Source organism: Danio rerio, chromosome 4 (genome assembly GCF_052040795.2).
Source record: "Danio rerio strain M-AB ecotype USA chromosome 4, GRCz13ab, whole genome shotgun sequence".
In the NCBI taxonomy this organism is placed as follows: Eukaryota; Metazoa; Chordata; class Actinopteri; order Cypriniformes; family Danionidae; genus Danio; species Danio rerio.
Genome location: NC_141024.2, coordinates 46612996 through 46630365, shown reverse-complemented (window position 1 = coordinate 46630365; position 17370 = coordinate 46612996). Strand labels below are relative to the sequence as shown.

General features: G+C 36.7%; 3 protein-coding genes across 4 annotated transcripts in view; 1 reads left to right on the top strand and 2 right to left on the bottom strand.

Annotated features, from left to right (window-relative positions):
* The window catches only part of LOC148681932 (uncharacterized), a 398953-nt gene that overhangs the window by 82741 nt on the left and 298842 nt on the right, over positions 1-17370 (top strand). The window lies entirely within an intron of this gene.
* Positions 1122-4954, bottom strand: LOC148681949 (uncharacterized). Of its 2 annotated transcripts, XM_088650398.1 has the most exons (4): positions 3114-4951; positions 2557-3027; positions 1992-2161; positions 1122-1905 (listed from the first exon to the last, which is right to left on the bottom strand). In XM_088650398.1, exons 1-3 carry the CDS (start codon positions 3778-3780, stop codon positions 2040-2042), a joined length of 1260 nt encoding a protein of 419 aa, XP_088506524.1. In that variant the 5' UTR covers positions 3781-4951; the 3' UTR covers positions 1122-1905; positions 1992-2039. The 2 variants fall into 2 exon arrangements, with proteins under 2 accessions (XP_088506524.1, XP_088506523.1); XM_088650397.1 differs by lacking the exons at positions 1122-1905; positions 1992-2161 and having other exon boundaries at positions 2318-3027; positions 3114-4954.
* On the bottom strand, positions 5244-17323 carry LOC148681948 (uncharacterized). Its single transcript, XM_088650503.1, has 10 exons — positions 14779-17323; positions 14570-14661; positions 14161-14212; positions 10411-10483; positions 10226-10296; positions 9239-9309; positions 9098-9164; positions 8563-8785; positions 8123-8279; positions 5244-5386 (listed from the first exon to the last, which is right to left on the bottom strand). The coding sequence occupies exon 1, from the start codon at positions 17047-17049 to the stop codon at positions 15820-15822; it is 1230 nt and encodes a 409-aa protein (XP_088506629.1). The 5' UTR covers positions 17050-17323; the 3' UTR covers positions 5244-5386; positions 8123-8279; positions 8563-8785; positions 9098-9164; positions 9239-9309; positions 10226-10296; positions 10411-10483; positions 14161-14212; positions 14570-14661; positions 14779-15819.

Here is a 17370-nt window from a genome sequence, read left to right as displayed (position 1 = left end):
TCCCAGCAGCGCCTTAGTTCAGGTGGTGCGTGTGCTTTTTTTTATAGAGATTAACGAAATTAATTATAAAACTGTATAGCTTTGAGGCATAATGGATAGTGCGACAAATTGAGTTACATTTGAGAGCTCATCTGATTCATAACTAGTTGACTGCACACCCATGTTTTTAAGTTGTTTATCTCCCCCTCCATATTCTCCATTCCTCAAACCTATTGAGGACTTTTTTCCTGCCTGGAGATGAAAAGTGTATGACCGAAATCCAAACACATGTATACCCCTTCTCCAAGCTATAGCAGTTGATGCTTTTCATGGCTGGATTTGCCATGCAAGGTGACATTTCCCCCACTGCTTGGCCACACCAATACAGAAAAGAGAATGCAGTATAGCTGTTTTTTTATTATTATTTTTTTTTACTGTAACTGTATTTAGTAAATACTTCTGTTGATGGTATACGTAGACCACATTTTCTGCAACTTTGTGTTGGTTGGGATGAACACTGTACACTTTTTTTGTGGGGAAAATACAGTAAAATATATTTGGTATTTGTTTGTTTTGTATAAAAACAATTTTCGAAAAATTTTACAATGCACTTCTGTAGTTCTGTGTACTGTCTCCATAAAGTTAACCTCCACTCCACAGCTGCCCTGTCCTGACCTATTCATGCATCTCTAAGGACCGAGCTGTCCCGGGAGAAGCTTGCTAATATACAGAATTGGACTCAAGGCCTTCTGGGCGTTCAAAGCATTTGCAGACCTGGACAGATTTGTCCAGCCCATCACCCCCTTGTGCTGCAAAAGGGATTCATTCTCCCTATGAGCTATCAACCAAGGCTGAACCTGGACGGGGGCGTCCCGCGAGTCACTTTTAACACACAAGGCAGGGATAGTTTGTCCCAATTGGAACGTAGCCAAGGCAGAACCTGGACGAGGGCATCCCACGTGACACTTTTAACACACAAGTTAGGGCTAATCTGTCCCAATCGGAACGTAGCCAAGGCAGGACCTGGACGCAGCAGGCAAACAGCGTTGAACTAAGAAGACAGGGCTCATTTTTGTCCCCAATGAATTTACTTTTACCACACAGATAATAAATAAAAGGAATAATGAAGACACTGAACACCATTTGACCGTTAAGTTGTACAATATTTATTCAGGACGATTCAGAGTCTTCTGTTTGTTCGAGCGGGCGAGCGCCCTGGCTTTTCCCCCTGGCAGGGCGCCATGGCAGCGTCCTCCTGCTGGTTCCCTCCTGGAAAAGAGACACATAAAGGGCAGTTAGCCAATGCCACACGTTCTGCTGTCCACGCCAAAGAGAATGTGATTTTTACCAGGGGAGAGACGGAAGTCTCTGTCCTCTTGCGCCCTTTCCGCGGGGGGCTTTCAGTGCCCGCTGCCTCCCCATCCTCCTCCTCCTCCTCCTCCTCCACCAGGGCCCTTTCAAAGAGTCTGCGGCGCTCGCGTGCTTGGAGAGGTCCGAGGTGAAGTGCGTAGAACTTATCTGAGGTTGAAGTGTCATGGCACATGAATTGCGCCACCTTGCGGCGATCCTCTGAAGAGTGTGCATTCTTTGCCTGCGTCGGAGAGAGACAGAAGCTTGATTAGGATAGAAGCCGCCGCTGGTAGTTACAGGGGCGTCACAATGCCTACTCACATGAGTCGCGATCGCAGTGCGTACGTCAGTAAAGGTGGGTTTGCCTGGAAGGCCCATACTGAGCCAAGCAGACTGAAAGTACTTGTTCAGGGTCCGACAAGGACTGGCTCTGGAAGTGAAAAAGAAATAGGTAGCCTGGCTCCCTCCGGGGAGACCAGCCCGCAGCGCCAAAAACCTGCGGAACCAGCTGTATTCCTCCCTGTTTAGGGACAGCTGAGCCGCCCCAAAGGCTCTGTTTGTTTTGTGAGTGGTAATCTGCCATCAGAGAACAAGCAGTGAGTGAGTGAGTGAGTGAGAGAGCATGCTACTGGTGACCCCCACCTTACTTGCGCCATACTCACGTTAATGACATAAGCAGACTCGTCGGGGCTTCTGGAGGCCTCTTCAACCTATTGGATTGTGAGATTCTGGAAGACTCCACAGCGGTGCCCAGAGATGGAGGTTAGGTAGCCAGTCAGAAAGCCATAGAAGCGCCACTGTTGCCTAGTGCTTGGGTTGGATTCGAGGCTATCTGGTGAAGGACATTAGACAGATTAGACCACCGACGGTTCTATTTCCTTTCTGGGTCACCAACAGCTCTTGGCTGCTGGTGACTTGTTCTCCGGGGCGCCAGCAGCTCAAACAACAGCTGTTGGTGGCCCGGAGAGGAATTGTGCGTTTCTTCTTCAGGGGCACCAGCAGTTCATGGACTGCTGGTGCCCCTGAAGAAGAAACGCACAATTCCTCTCCGGGCCACCAGCAGCCGTTGGTTCATCCAGCCACGTCGGTCTGCCCCCCTTCCCCCCCGAATGAGTCCCATTCGCGGGGGAGAGGGGCAGACAGACGTGGCTGGATGAACCAAGGGCTGTTGGTGCCCCGGAAGAACGAACAGGGGGAATCGCTGGAACGGCGGAAGGGCTTGCTTACCTAGCAGGGCGGGAATTTTCCTCCCAGCGGTCCGGTGACAGCGCACCAGGCTGGCCTTGGGGATCAGTCGGCTTTCCTTCGCCTGCTTGGTCCTTACCTCGTGCACGACGACACGCCGGCGTATGCCGCGGATGAGGGCTCTGACCTCCCTTCGAATCAGAACCAGAGCCGTGCTGGAGAGCTGACAGGCGGCCGGCGGCGTCTCCGAGAGGTAGTCCAGGAACTGAGCCACGTTCTTCAGGTAGTGCTGCCTGGTGGGCTCGGCCATGCGCGTCTGACCTAGCCGGGCGGCCCACGCTCGGATTCGGGCTGGTTGGTTGAGGAAAAGGAAGTCCCCTGGCTCCGCGGTGCCCCTGGCCATGTAACCAAGGAAGGCTTTGATTCTCCCCAGCTTCGAAGTGACGTTGTTCCGCAGGCGGGGGGTGGGCTCGCTGCCCAGTTGGTACCCTTCGAACTCCCCCAAGAGAAGGTCTGTGGAACGAGCACAACCAAGAGTCAACTTCCCCGAAGCCACACACCCAGCAGAGCGACAGTGACGTGCCTGAAATATACTCAACTCAGCGCGGGGACGTGGTCCGGGAACGGGTAGGCAGTGGGTTCCAAAGCCTCCGGAGGCTCGGGGGGCGTCAGACCTCCGGCCGCCCCTCGCCCGGGAGGCGGTGGTGCAGGAGGCGACCTGGTTCTCCTGGCCCTCTTCCTCCTCCTTCTCCCCCCTTCTCCCTTCCTTAGCTCCCGGTAGAGGCGTGTGATTTGGAGCAGGGTGGACCGCATCTTGGTAACCTGTTTCCCCAGGTCCGTGAGCTGAGCCTGTATGCGCTCGGTGGCGCGCCTGCAGCCGCGGTCGGCGCACGGGCGGCCGGCCTCTGGGTCCTCCGAGTCCCGCTCCCCCTCGGAGGACGATGCTAGCTGGGACACGACGGGGATTGCAGGCTGGGTGGACCGCAGCCACTGCAACTCCCGAGCTACTTTCCGGCGTTTCGCCCTCCCCATAGCCTCTTTCCTTCCCGAGGTCGAGAGCTCCGCGTGCTGCCTCAAGTGCCTGTCTAGGCGGGCTGGCGTCCGGCGACAGCCCGGGACCGGGCACGGTGTCTTCCGCGTGTCCACGCGGCCGGCGGCCAGCGCGAGCAGCAGCCGCTTCTCGTCCGAGTTGGCCACCTTGTGAACGGCCGTCAGGTGAGGCGCAAGCCGGCTGTAGACGTTGAAGCATAGGGCACATTCAGCCATGACCGTGCTAGACCCAATGCAGAGGGGAAAAGGGGCCCGCACGCCACGTGCGGCGGTTAATAAGCGGCCGGAGGCGGCGTCCACTTCCACGTCATGACGTTGGTGGACCCGTATTTCTTAAAGGGGAAGGACACCCCCCCGCACCAGGAGGTGTAAGCCGATGCCCTACGGAGATCCATTCGGTTCAAGCCTTCTTTTGTTACGACTTCTCAAGTAGGGGGGAGAGGGGTGTCCACCTCATTCCCTTCTCCCCTTTTCAAAGGAACCAGAGGGGGTGTCCCGTTAAACAATTCACCCCACCGCCCCTTCATCGTTGCCCCGGTCAGCGGTTCGACACCTCTCTCTCTTGTCACGACTCGAGTTGGGGAAGGGGTGTCCCACCTCACTCCCTATCCCCCCTTCATTTTGCTGTTCTGGCCAGCGGGAGCTTTTCCACAGCCATTCACGTTCACTTTTTCCACCCCAAAAAGGGGATTGATTCCCAGATAGCACACATGCGTCGCAGAGACGTCTGCTGGACATCCGCGGTTTCATCTGGGAGACGTCTTATTTAGGTCGTTTGCTCATCGGGAAAACGTCGTATAGACGTCCTTGTCAGACATTCAAACAACGTCTATGCGATGCATCGCAGATGTTCATTATTAGAATGTTATATCTGTGAGACATCTTATTTATGTAGCATAGACGTCGTTTTTTTATTATTTTTATTTAGACATCCCCTCATGAAAACGGCTATAAATAACAGTTGCAGTTACACTGATTATACATCCGTCTACACATAGATGATAAGCTCAAGTATTTTTCACTCAAAATGAAATGACACAACGGCTAAGGAATCATTTGTAGAATTTTATTATTCAATCATGCATTCATTCATTCAATCATTCATTTTCTTTTCGGCTTGATCCCTTTATTAATCTGGGGTCGCCACAGGTATGCAACACCAATCTATCCAGCATATGTTTTACGCGGATGCCCTTCCAGCCGCAACCCATCACTGGGAAATGTATTATATTATATTATATTATATTATATTATATTATATTATATTATATAAAATTATTTTATATGATATTATTTTATATTAAATTATATTATATTATATTACAATATTTTATATTAAATTAGATTATTTTATATTAGATTATTTTATAATTTATATTATATTGTATTATATTATATTAGAATATATTATATTATTTCATGTTATATTATATTACATTATTTTATACTATATTGTATTATATTAGAATATATTATTTAATATTATAATATATTATTTTATATTATATATTTATAATATTATTTTATATTATATTAGAATATATTATATTATTTTATATTATATATTTTATTATTTTATATTATATTAGAATATATTATATTATATAATTTTATTTTATACATTAAATTATATTATTTTATATTATATTATATTATATTAGAATTTATTATAATTTATATTTTTCAGAACCAAACAAAACACATTTAAAGTGATCAAGTCGCTTAAGAGTCCATTCTTTCTGGGGCCAAGCGGAGGAAGTCTTTAAAATGTTTTCTGTTTCTGCCTTGTTGAAGACGGAAGCACGGGGTTCCTCAGCTGCACCTGTTAAAGAATAAAAAAAGTTATTTTACCAACCAAAATTAATACACACCTTCACAATTATTTCATTTGATTGCATAATAATAATAATAATTAAAAATCTAATAAGAAGAAGAAGAAGGAAAAAGGATATGATTGTCTAAAAATTCGTTTTTCAGCCTTCACCTCCGAGTGCTCTTAATTTTTTTCATGACCACATTTGTTTAGTGTTGTTATCGTATTATTATTATTACTATTATTATTATTTGTTATATATTTGTTGTCATATATTCTCTATGTATTTATGAATATGTTTTGTTTATTCGTTCACCTGTCGGGATTTACAGAGGTCAAGCATCGCGTGTCGCATAGGAAGCATGTGTGCTTGAATATAAATCTCATTTTTGACCATATTGCATTGATTTTCCTAATTTATTTGTTTGCTGGAAATTAGAACTGAATTTAGAAACTGCTTTGAAAATTATTTGATCGTAATAAACAAACTTAAGAACCACACAAGATTATTGCGATTTTGCGACTATGCTTGCGAATGTTCGCTGAAACGAGAAACAAATCGCTGGACGATATAACGGCAATTCTGTGTTTTAATTCTGAAATTACATTTAACTGTCTCATTTGTCCAATGATTTTGAGAAACCCCAGGGTGGTTGTAATGTAAAATGCAGTGGAGTAGCCACTACATTACAATAAGCATTTTATCTTTATAAATATCCACACAGTGTCTCTTTCTTCAAGCATTTTTCTGAACAAAGTTCACAAAGTAAAATGCCCATCAGACGCGCGATTTCAGTGCTGAAAATAGATTTAGAAAGCATGTCCTTGTTCAAACGAAATAAAGGAATCAAAATGGAACTATGCTGGCACGATGGATGATTTTGTTTTTACAGGAAAATCAATTTAAAAAAATAAGCCAATCTACTGTTTTATGTTTGGTTATGCAGTTAATAATAAGACATTACTCTTGAATATTTATTTTTTAACAGTTTGTGTTTTGTCTGTTTGGTTTAGCTGAATATAAGCGGTCTTCACTTCTCAATCCTTAATTGCTATTCGTTCATCTTGTTTAATTTATAGATAACTGATACAAATTATAATAAATGAAATACCTTCTTAAAAAAACTTTTTTTTCAATAGAAATAATAAATTATAAAAAATAATTACCTATAATAAACTGACAAATTGCAAATCAAACAAAAAAAACAGCATTTTTTTATTTAATAGTATTTTAAATCATATACATTTTTTATCATTAAATCAAGCTGAACAATCTATGTATTTTGTTAATGATCTGTTAACACCAGTTTCAACACTATTTTAGCCTACTTTTGATTGGTTGCTGTTAATTTCCAGTGATTTTGAAATAATACTTAGATTGTAAATATTTTTAGACTTTGCTATCCGATAATGATTCACCGTTCTCATGTAATCAATATAATATTCTTCAGATGTTACTCTCAAATAAATGAAAACATTGCTTCAAAGAATTAATGTTAAATAGAGGTGCAAAAGCTTAGGTCCGCCTATTTATTATAAGATAACCACAACGTCCTCATAAAATAAATAAATAAAAAGAACACCAACAACAGTACTTGCATTAGTATGTACTTGGACAAGTGGTCAAATTCGAGGAACCGACTCTTTTGTGTTCGAAACTTCATCATTGCGCAAGTGCGCATGGTTTCCTAAAGAGCATCACAGTGAGCACGTGGAACTTCGTCGCCGCCAGTCCCCGCAGGAAAACTGAGGTACGTAGTCTGATTCATTGTTATGGATATGTGTGGTCAGTAATATATTTATTCCGTTTTGTTTTAGTAAATTTAATAAGGTAATAACTTTATTTAAACGAACAAAGCTAGGTTTAAACATGTTGCGATGACTGACTGAGCATCAAGTGGATTAATAGTGCCTTTTCAATTTCGAAGAATCTGTTCTTTAAATTTCTTAGAGATCATATGACAAATTGGATGTAAAAGAATGCATATTGTAAAAGTGCACATATACAGTAGGGCTGGGAGATTAATTAATAACCTATCCATAACCGAAATAATTCCCCACGTGGTGATTCTAACACCAATGCTTAGGTTCCACATTTTTACCTCAGCAAAGCTCAAGCGATCGCAGGCATTGTGATTAATATTCAGAGGCATTACAGATCATTAAAAGCAATAGTTTGTTTTATTTTTGATTGTTGTATGACCTAATGTGTCAAGCATTACCCACGTTTCTTCAGCGTATATTAATAATCAAATCGACTGATATTTTTTTATGTTTTCCAATTAGCACATAACATGTATATAGCTCTCTTTTCGTAAAGTGAAGCGCACACATTTTTTCACATTATGATGTACTTTTTACGCTTTATTATTATTTCCTAATTTCCAAGATATACAAGTTGTTAAACTGAAAGTAAAACAAACACTTAAACTGATATGTAAAAATTAAATGAATTGAAATAAATAAATGCAATTTGATTAAGTACAAAAGATAATACTTTGAAAATAACAATGATTCAATATTTGGAAAGGAAGTGAAGTGTTAAATTAATCAAGGTTTTGATGTAATGTTTAATCGCCCAGCCCTATACAAGAATCAACAGTTCTAAAACACTCTTGTGTATTAAACATAATTTTACAATATTTGAACAGCATGTGCTAGCTCATATAAGCTTATAAAGATGTAATGACAGTTCCATCTTTAAAATGATTGCCTAAACTGTTCATTGTAAGACATTTGACGTACCTATCACAAGTGTCCCAATATTTGTGTTTTTTAGTCCTCTTTTTTTCTCCTCCACACCAGTTGAGCTGTTTGGCTACTGGAACGAACACTTTGGAGCAAATACGCCATAACTCTAAATTTTTAGAGTTTGTCCTCCTCTGATGGATAACCTCTTTATCTTAAAAATAAAAGATGATATTAAATCTTTACAGTCAGTGCATTATGGCCCAGTTTTACAGACAGGGATGAGCCTAATTCTTAATGTAAGATGTTAAAACTGCTTTTATAAAAATGCATGTGAAAAAATTCAAGAAAACAATACTGGAGTGCATCTTATAACAGAACGATGGCAATGAGATTTTGTAAGGTATGTTAGTGCAAATTAAGTGTTGTCTGTGAAACCGGCCATGTAATAGACATGATTTACTTCACAACAGCTGTAAAATCCTAAATATTCGTACCATCTTTTCCATCATTGGATTTTCGGCTAATTGCCTTTTCCAGTTGTTCAAGGTCTTCCATTGTTTCAATAGGAAAGATGTAATCCTCAATGTCCACCACCATTTGAACACTTGGCCGAAGCAAGAGACTGGACCACTGAAGTTAGATGGTTAATCTTTATGTCCAGCTCATTAAGCTTCTCCAATATTGCCCTCTGCACAGCTCAACACAGTAGGTAGGTCCCTGCAAGCAAATTTTTTTAATACTTCAGTTTATGGTTACCTCAACATTATCTAATGTTAATCTACAGTATATTCACATTAAAGTTTTTTAAAAATGTTAGAATTATAAGACTGTCATAATTATTAGTCACAATTTACACATGATATTTAATTAGCTTTTGCAATCAATTTGATTTTAAATGCAAAGATTAGTTTTAACATGTTAATTGTTAACATTGGTGTAAGTGGAGTAATTCACAGCTTCACATGTATAAAACATAATAATAATTATTCATGAGAAGTAACTGTCTATTAAAAAATACAAATGACTTACTCTTTGCTCTAGCCTGGTGGGTACTTGAGGTTTTCAGTTCAGAGGTTGTGACTTCTAAGGGATTGTACTGAAAATGTAACATTACCATGTTATTAATTACACACTAATTTGCTGTGTTTGCTCTAATGAAGGTTGTTGTACCCCAATAGCTCAATGTGTGGTCCCCAAAGCATCCTCTTGCTCATTTCCATCAGACATGCTCACTGGAAAAGCTGGTGTTGAGAAAGGTCAAGTTGGTAAGTTGTATTTTTTGTATGTATGTATATTTACAATATATACAAAATATATAAAAATATGTATATATACAAAAAAAAAAAAAAAATATATATATATATATATATATATATATATATATATATATATATATATATATATATATATAAATATATATATAATTGCAATAAATGTGTTTAGGATTTTCTCCGTATAATTTAATAATTTTTTTATTTTTGTTAATTGTAATGTTTTAATCAAGCATATATAAGTATTTAGGTGACCAAACTCTTACTTTAATGGATATAATTGTTTAATAAAACTCTTTAACTCTATAAACATTTGTTTATTTAACCAAAATATATACTCTATTCACTGAAAAATAGATAACATTATTCATATTCAAAAGGGGTTTACTCGTATATGCTGAGCAATTTTTATATATATATATATATATATGTGTGTGTATACACACGTGTGTGTGTGTGTAAACATATCTGTAACTATTTGTAATTTCAATAGTTGAAACTAAATATAAGAAGCAGCCCAGCCATATTTGCAATATTTCAAATTGTATATTGCATATATATATATATATATATATATATATATATATATATATATATATATATATATATATATATTTTTTTTTTTTTTTTTTTTTTTTTTGTAAAATCCAAATAGGAACTTGTTTGACATATATTTAATTTGCATATATCTAAATGCAACAGATTCCAATATGGGCATGATCTTTCTTGACATTAAGATGGTACTTTTTCTACTGTTATAACTAAATTGTGTTCTCTTGTTTGTTATTTAGCTTTAGTTTTACAGTCTGGTCTAACATACAGCTTTAGTTTTACAGTCTGGACATTTCTTTTACAATACAGCCAAATGAAATGCTGAAGTATTTACCTGAAGTGAGACAAACAACTTATGTGGTGCTTTGTCTCGTTTGAAATGCCTGAGCATAGAAAACGTGTCCTCTGTTGGGTTGTACAGAAAATGTTGAAGAAGTGAGAGTATGTGCACCAATTGTCCTTCTGATTTCTTATTTAAAATACTGATTGATTTATTATTATACATTTCATTTTTTTTACCTTGATTTTTCAGGTTGAGGTTTATCCCAAGTGTCCTGTGGCTCCACTTCCTGGCAGAACCTCACAGGTACTTCTGGAGATAGAACTGCAATTATTTTCTTTGGAATTATGAAAAGTTAGACGACATTTTCAATTTCAAATACCTGGTTCAATGAAGATTCAGTCTTTAAAGAGGCATGCAATTTTGGACAGAATAAGCACATCATGGAACTTACAGTTTGTGCATAATTATTATGCAAGTCAATATCTGGTCATATATTTATTCTATTGACAGGGAGTCATGGTTTTTGCTGGTACTAACAATAAATAGATTAAAATGTAAGAATATGAGAGATGGACTTAAATGAACTCTGATAACTTACTGCCAGATTCTGGAACATAATAAATTTTAAGAGTTACAAGAGGAAGTGGTGCTGGTCCTTCTAGATCAGTTCTCAACCTATACCTACAATGGTCTCGGTCTATTTCAGCTTGTGGTTATTTTTCAGTGGGTACACTTAGACACATTGTATCCAATTGTGTCATTCATCGTATCATTCTTTGACACAAGCTGACACATTGTACTTGCTGGTAACTCTAGGGTTCCTGATGCTTTTAAACCTAACTGTTCTAATGATCAATCAGAGGAATTTTTCAAGATGGATGGAAACTTAACTTAAAATAAACACTAAAAACTTCTTTAAACCGATACAAATGGCATGGTGCATGTCCTTTTAGCTCCTAACCTATGCCTATAAATGTCTCAGTGTATTTTGCAACACTCCTGCTTGTGATTATTTTTACGTGGGTACAATTGATACATTAAGTCAAATTTTGTCGTTTTGACACAGAAGCTGACACATTGTATTTGTGTTGGCACTGGCGAGCTGGGTTTCATAATGATTTAAACCTAACTATTCACCTTAATTATTGCAATCTTATTTCAGAATAATATTTTCTTCTCAGCGTTTCTCACCTCAATTAAAAAAAGAACTAGTGTTGCATTTTCTCCTAGCCATATAATATATATTTTTTGTTTTTAATTGTGGGTTAAATCTGTTTCTTTTTTTTTGGGACCATAAAAATATATTTATATAATTTAAATATAATATAAATATATATTTTTAATCAATGTACACACAGCCCCTCATATTGACAGCAAAACAGATTTTAAATTTTTTTATTTTTGCAGATTTATTAAAAATTAAAAACTGAAATATCACATGGTCCTAAGTATTCAGACCATTTGCTCAGTATTTAGTAGAAGCACTCTTTTGATGTAATACAGTCATGAGTCTTTTTGGGAAAGATGCAACAAGTTTTTCACACCTGGATTTTGGGACCCTATATATATTTCTATATTTTCACCTAAAGTGGACATTTTTCTCTAGCTTCTGTGTGTATGTTCAGTAAATCCACTTTTAGGGCAAATAATATGTTATTTTCATAGACTTTAAAGTGAAATAAATTAACACAAACATAGGGTCCTGAGAAAAATGTAAATTTTAGAACAAAAATTCAGACGACACGAGATTTTTGCATCTGAACTCTTTATATATATATATATATATGTACATATATATATATATATATATATATATATATATATATATATATATATATATATGTATGTATGTATGTATGTATGTATATATATATATATATATATATATATATATATATATATATATATATATATATATATGTATGTATGTATGTATGTATGTATGTATATATATATATATATATATATATATATATATATATATATATATATACATACATACATACATACATACATACATACATACATACATACATACATACACGTGTGTGTATATACATATACAGTTGAAGTCAGAATTATAAGCCCCCCCCCCTTGAATTTTTCTTCTTTTTTCTTTTGGAGAAAGTATAATTTGTTTTATTTTGGCTACAATAAAAGCAGTTATTTTTTAAACACCATTTTAAGGACAAAATTAATAGCCCTTTAAGCTAATTTTTTTCTTGAATGTCTACAGAACAAACCATTGTTATACAATAACTTGACTAATTACCCCAACCTGCCTAGTTAACCTAATTAACCTAGTTAAGCCTTTAAATGTCACTTTAAGCTGTATAGAAGTGTCTTGAAATATATCTAGTCAAATATTATTTACCGTCATCATGGCAAAAATAAAATAAATCAGTTATTAGAGATGAGTTATTAAAATTATTATGTTTAGAAATGTGTTGAAAAAATATCTCTTTTAAATAGTAATTGGGAAAAAAAATAAACAGGGGGGCGAATAATTCAAGGGCTAATAATTCTGACTTCAACTGTATATATACATATAAATACAGGGCTTGACATTAACTTTTCATCACCAAAAGCCCTGTTTGTTTGTTAATGTCAAGCCCTGTATGTGTATATACAGTTGAAGTCAGAATTATAAGCCCCCCTGAATTATTTGCCCCCGTTTATTTTTCTCCCCAGTTTCTATTTAATGGAGAGATTTTTTTCCACACATTTCTAAACATAATAGTTTTAATAACTCATCTCTGTTTACTGAGTTATTTTATCTTTGCCATGATGACAGTCCATAATATTTGACGGGATATCAAGACACTTCTATATAGCTTAAAGTGACATTTAAAGGCTTATCTAGGTTAATTTGATTAACTAGGCAGGTTAGGGTAATTAGGCAAGTTATTGTATAGTGATGGTTTGTTCTGTAGACTATCAGAAAAATATAGATTAAAGGGGCTAATAATTTTGTCCTCATAGTGGTTTTTAAAAAAATTAATAACTGCTTTTATTGTAGCTGAAATAAAACAAATAATACTTTTTTCTAGTAGAAAAAACATCAGACGTACTGTGAAAATTTCCTGAATCTGTTACAATTGAACAAAAATTCAAAGGGGGGCTAATAATTGCTAAATGCTAAATAATTGCTAATTGCTAAATATTTGCTAAATGATGTTTAACAGAACAAGGATTTTTTCACAGTATTTCATATAATATTTTTTCTTCTGATAAAAGTCATTAGTTTTTTTTGGGCTAATATATAAATATATATATATATATATATATATATATATATATATATATATATATATATATATATATATATATATATATATATATATATATATAACTTTGATTTTTTTTTTTAAACACGTTTAAGGTCAATCATATTAGCAATAAGCGGTAAGCTTTTTTTTTTTTTCAATTGTCTACAAAACATACCACTGTTATTCAATGACTTACCTAATTACCCTAATTGCCTAATTAACATAGTTAAGCCTTTGAATTGCAATTTAAGCTGACCACAAGTATAATCTATCTAGTAAACATGTATTGTAATAAAATCTGAATCTCAAAGTTTTTTTTTTCAGCATCATTAAAAATTCCTGTATAAGATGCTTTAAGAAAAGGAATGTATTCATATTTATTGTTAGCTAAGATTGGAATAGGTTAAATGTAAAAAATATGATCAGAATATTACATTTAATTAAATTCAATTCAGCTTTATTTGTATAGCGCTTTTACAATGTAGATTGTGTCAAAGCAGCTTCACATAAGTGGTCATAGTAGCTGGATCAGGGTAGTTCAGTTTTAGTGTTTAAGTTCAGTTCAGTTTTTACTTATAACAGTGTAGTAACTGTAGGTCTGTGATGCCTATTTAGACATCAAAAACTTGAACCAGCCTGTCCTGGTCTTTTGAGTTGTTATGAATGCTGTGAGATTACAGCTATTACAGTTTGTAGTATTCATGAAGAGCCAGTTACCTTGACACGTGGAGAAGGTCTCAAAACAGGCCTGCTGTTGCTTTTCCGCAATCTGTTGGTGGTCATGAACAAATGCTGTTAAAACTGATTTATAGATGTTATATCTCACATAAACATATTACTTTTTACTACACAGATTTTTAAAGCTTAGGTGTTGTTGCTTCTAATTAGCAAATTAAAGTTATTTGTGGCTATTCCTTAGAATGTAATCTTCAAGCTATGATTGTACATTTGATACATTTGAAACTAAATATACCTGATATTAAAATGGGATTGTGATGTGAAAACTAATGCTGAATTCAAGATTATAATTAAATATATTTATCTTTGTTACTTAAAAATACTAAATGTTGCTGTTCTTTTGCTTTTGAATTTACATTTAAAAGCAACGTGTACTTTGGCAACTTACTTGGGATTTTTTTTTTGCAGATATTTCAGATTCAGAGATATTGGAAGTGTACCAAGATTGTATTCATTTTTGGGAAATCTTGTCAAAAGATGCTGAAAGAAACAAAGTATGTAACTAAATTCATGAAAGTATTAGTCTATGGAACATCACAAATTATTGATTTTATTCTTTGTGTAATGTTTATTTACAATGTGTCTCATCCTGCTTACCCAACTCATGTGGAATTCTGGCCTGATGCTTGGTCCAACCTTTTTCTGGTTGTGGTGCCTCCATCAACCGGACACTCTTCAATATCCTGTCTATCTTTTTGTATAGAGGCTACCATGAGTGACCCTCTGAGTACTAAAACTTTGCTACAGATCCGGTACTTTCTTCATGAAGGAGCTCCACCAAGAGGTACATTTTTGTTTTTTTAAAACTGCAAGAACCTAGGCCCCCATAACGTTGAATAATTAAATTTGAGTTGTTTTTGTGCAAATACACAAACTACATTTTGTGCAAAATTATTATGCAAGTTAATATTTAGATTGTATTTTTAAGCACATTTTACCAATTCCAAACATCAATCTTAACCACTAGTATTTTTGTATTAATCATTTATAATTGTTATATAATTGTCCGTCAAGACTGGAAGTGAAAAAAGTACAATGTAAGTCACACTGTATTTCATTAGTCAGTTAGTTGAATTTAAGTTCTCTACATGTCAACTAATTTTCAGAAGATTATAAGCAGACTGTTAAGTTGGGGTTAGGGTTAGTGTAAGTTGACATGTACTTGCAAAGTTTCTTATAGCCAGTTAAATGTCTGTTGAAGGAGCAGTATCAACAGATACTGAGCAGACAGTCTACTAATACTTAAATGGACCATCAAAATAAAGAGTTACCTAATGCAAGAACTTGTGTAAAGAAATTCAAAATTGTAATGAAAAAGTAATGACTATATAAACATTTTTGAACCATTGTTTTCGGACTTATCATTTTATGTAGCATTTTTTAGCATTTGATTAGCATTGCATCCTTTTTAATAATTGTCAATTTTAATAACTTGCTAAATAATAGTACACATTTAAATAAAGCGTTTTTCACTTCTTGCCTTCGTATAAAAATATATATTGGTTATAGTTGTGAGTGAAGTTTGGAATTTACAAAATACTCTTGAATAAATATCATCTTGCATGATGATTATACACACTGCACTATACAGTATATATTAAAATAAAAAAAGGTAAAAAAAAAAATTGGTATAGGGAATTATTTTGTGTGTAAAAGTGGAACTGAAACAAAATAACTGCCGCAAGGGACTAGGAAAGCTTTTGCCTCAATGTTCTCAATTTTGCAGAGCTGGACTGGTCCTGAGATGACATCAACTTGGTAGATGCCAAGTGCGGAGGATGGAAGGGGATAGTCAAAAAAGAGTTCATGTTTGCTGAAGGTAGTGTAGGTCACGTAAATGTCATCATTTTCTGAAAATATGTTTTCTAGCTTTGAAACCTTTCCATTAATGTAGACAAAACGGTTTGCCTGGTTCAATTTCAGAGTGTATGACTCTGTTTGTAGTTCTTTGAACTGTGAAGCTCCAACAAATGACTCCGGTAGAGGGCCAGCAGCATGCGGTTTTCTGAGCACTGGTGCCTTGTTTTTGTCTCTTTTTTTGTTACAGGTGTGCAGTTCTGAGAACCTTCTCACGACTTGACTTAACGGACATGAAGGTTTTCGTAGAAGTTTCTTCAGCTTGTTAAGGTGATTCTCGTAAATGAACGCACTGAAATTGTCAAGGACACCATGGTGTTTTGCATCTTCTGCCAGATGGACAAGACAGTGGACGTTATAAGACAGAAATTTTGGACCGTATAGCTGTCCAAAGTGTGTCACAAACAGTCGGAGAATATCATTGGCATAGTCAATGTGATCACCAATTAGGCTGTCATTGCAAAGGATGAAGATTCCCACAAAAAGCAGCAGGAAGTTTTTGTATGCTTCAGTGGTGAGCAGGTCTTTTAGCATCACAGGGCCTGTGTACAGTAAGAATTGCCTAAACTCAGTTGCCTTCCATCGATCTATTTCTCTGACTGCTCTTGGTTTGCGTGCCAATTCTACAGGCACGTTCTTCTGGGCACTGACTAACCGTTCTGACAGCACAGATGCTTGAAATCCTGACAGCCTGCAAGTTAGAGGACCCAGTCGAAGCCAAAGGTGTAGAAGCCGCCTCATGACACCAAGGCACACAAGGTGCATGTAGTCAAGGGGGAATCCAGAAATCATGTCCAGGGAGGTTTCCTCCAGAGGTGAGGTGCCATGGTGGTGGTCTATGTCAGTCTTATTTCTAAAGCTCTCATCATTTCTTAGAGGCATGTCAGTTCTAGGAAATGTCATCCTGTTCTCCAGGTACACACCATCCTGTATGCACTTTTCACATCCATGGTAACCTGCATGGCCTTTCACTTTTTTCAGAAATGCACGTGCAGGTGCATCACAGATCATAGAGGTAAGCTTGACTGTTAACTTCAGTCCTTCAAATTCAAATCCATTTCCTAACTCTTTGATTTCAGAGATAAAGTCTTTGAGGTATTCGTCCAGGGAGCTTGGTTTGCTGTCACCACAAAATAACCCTATTGTTACAGGCTCCTCCTGCACCAAGTTTTGTACTTTGCCAAGAATGGGCCAGAATTGAGTTGATGAACTTTTGTATAAAGGAAGACCATCAATGCTGACCTGGAGCTTCAAATCTGTTGTGTTCCTCAAAATGTCCTTGTTGTCATAGAGGACCCCTGAAATGGATTCCAGTAAACCAAAATGGTACCA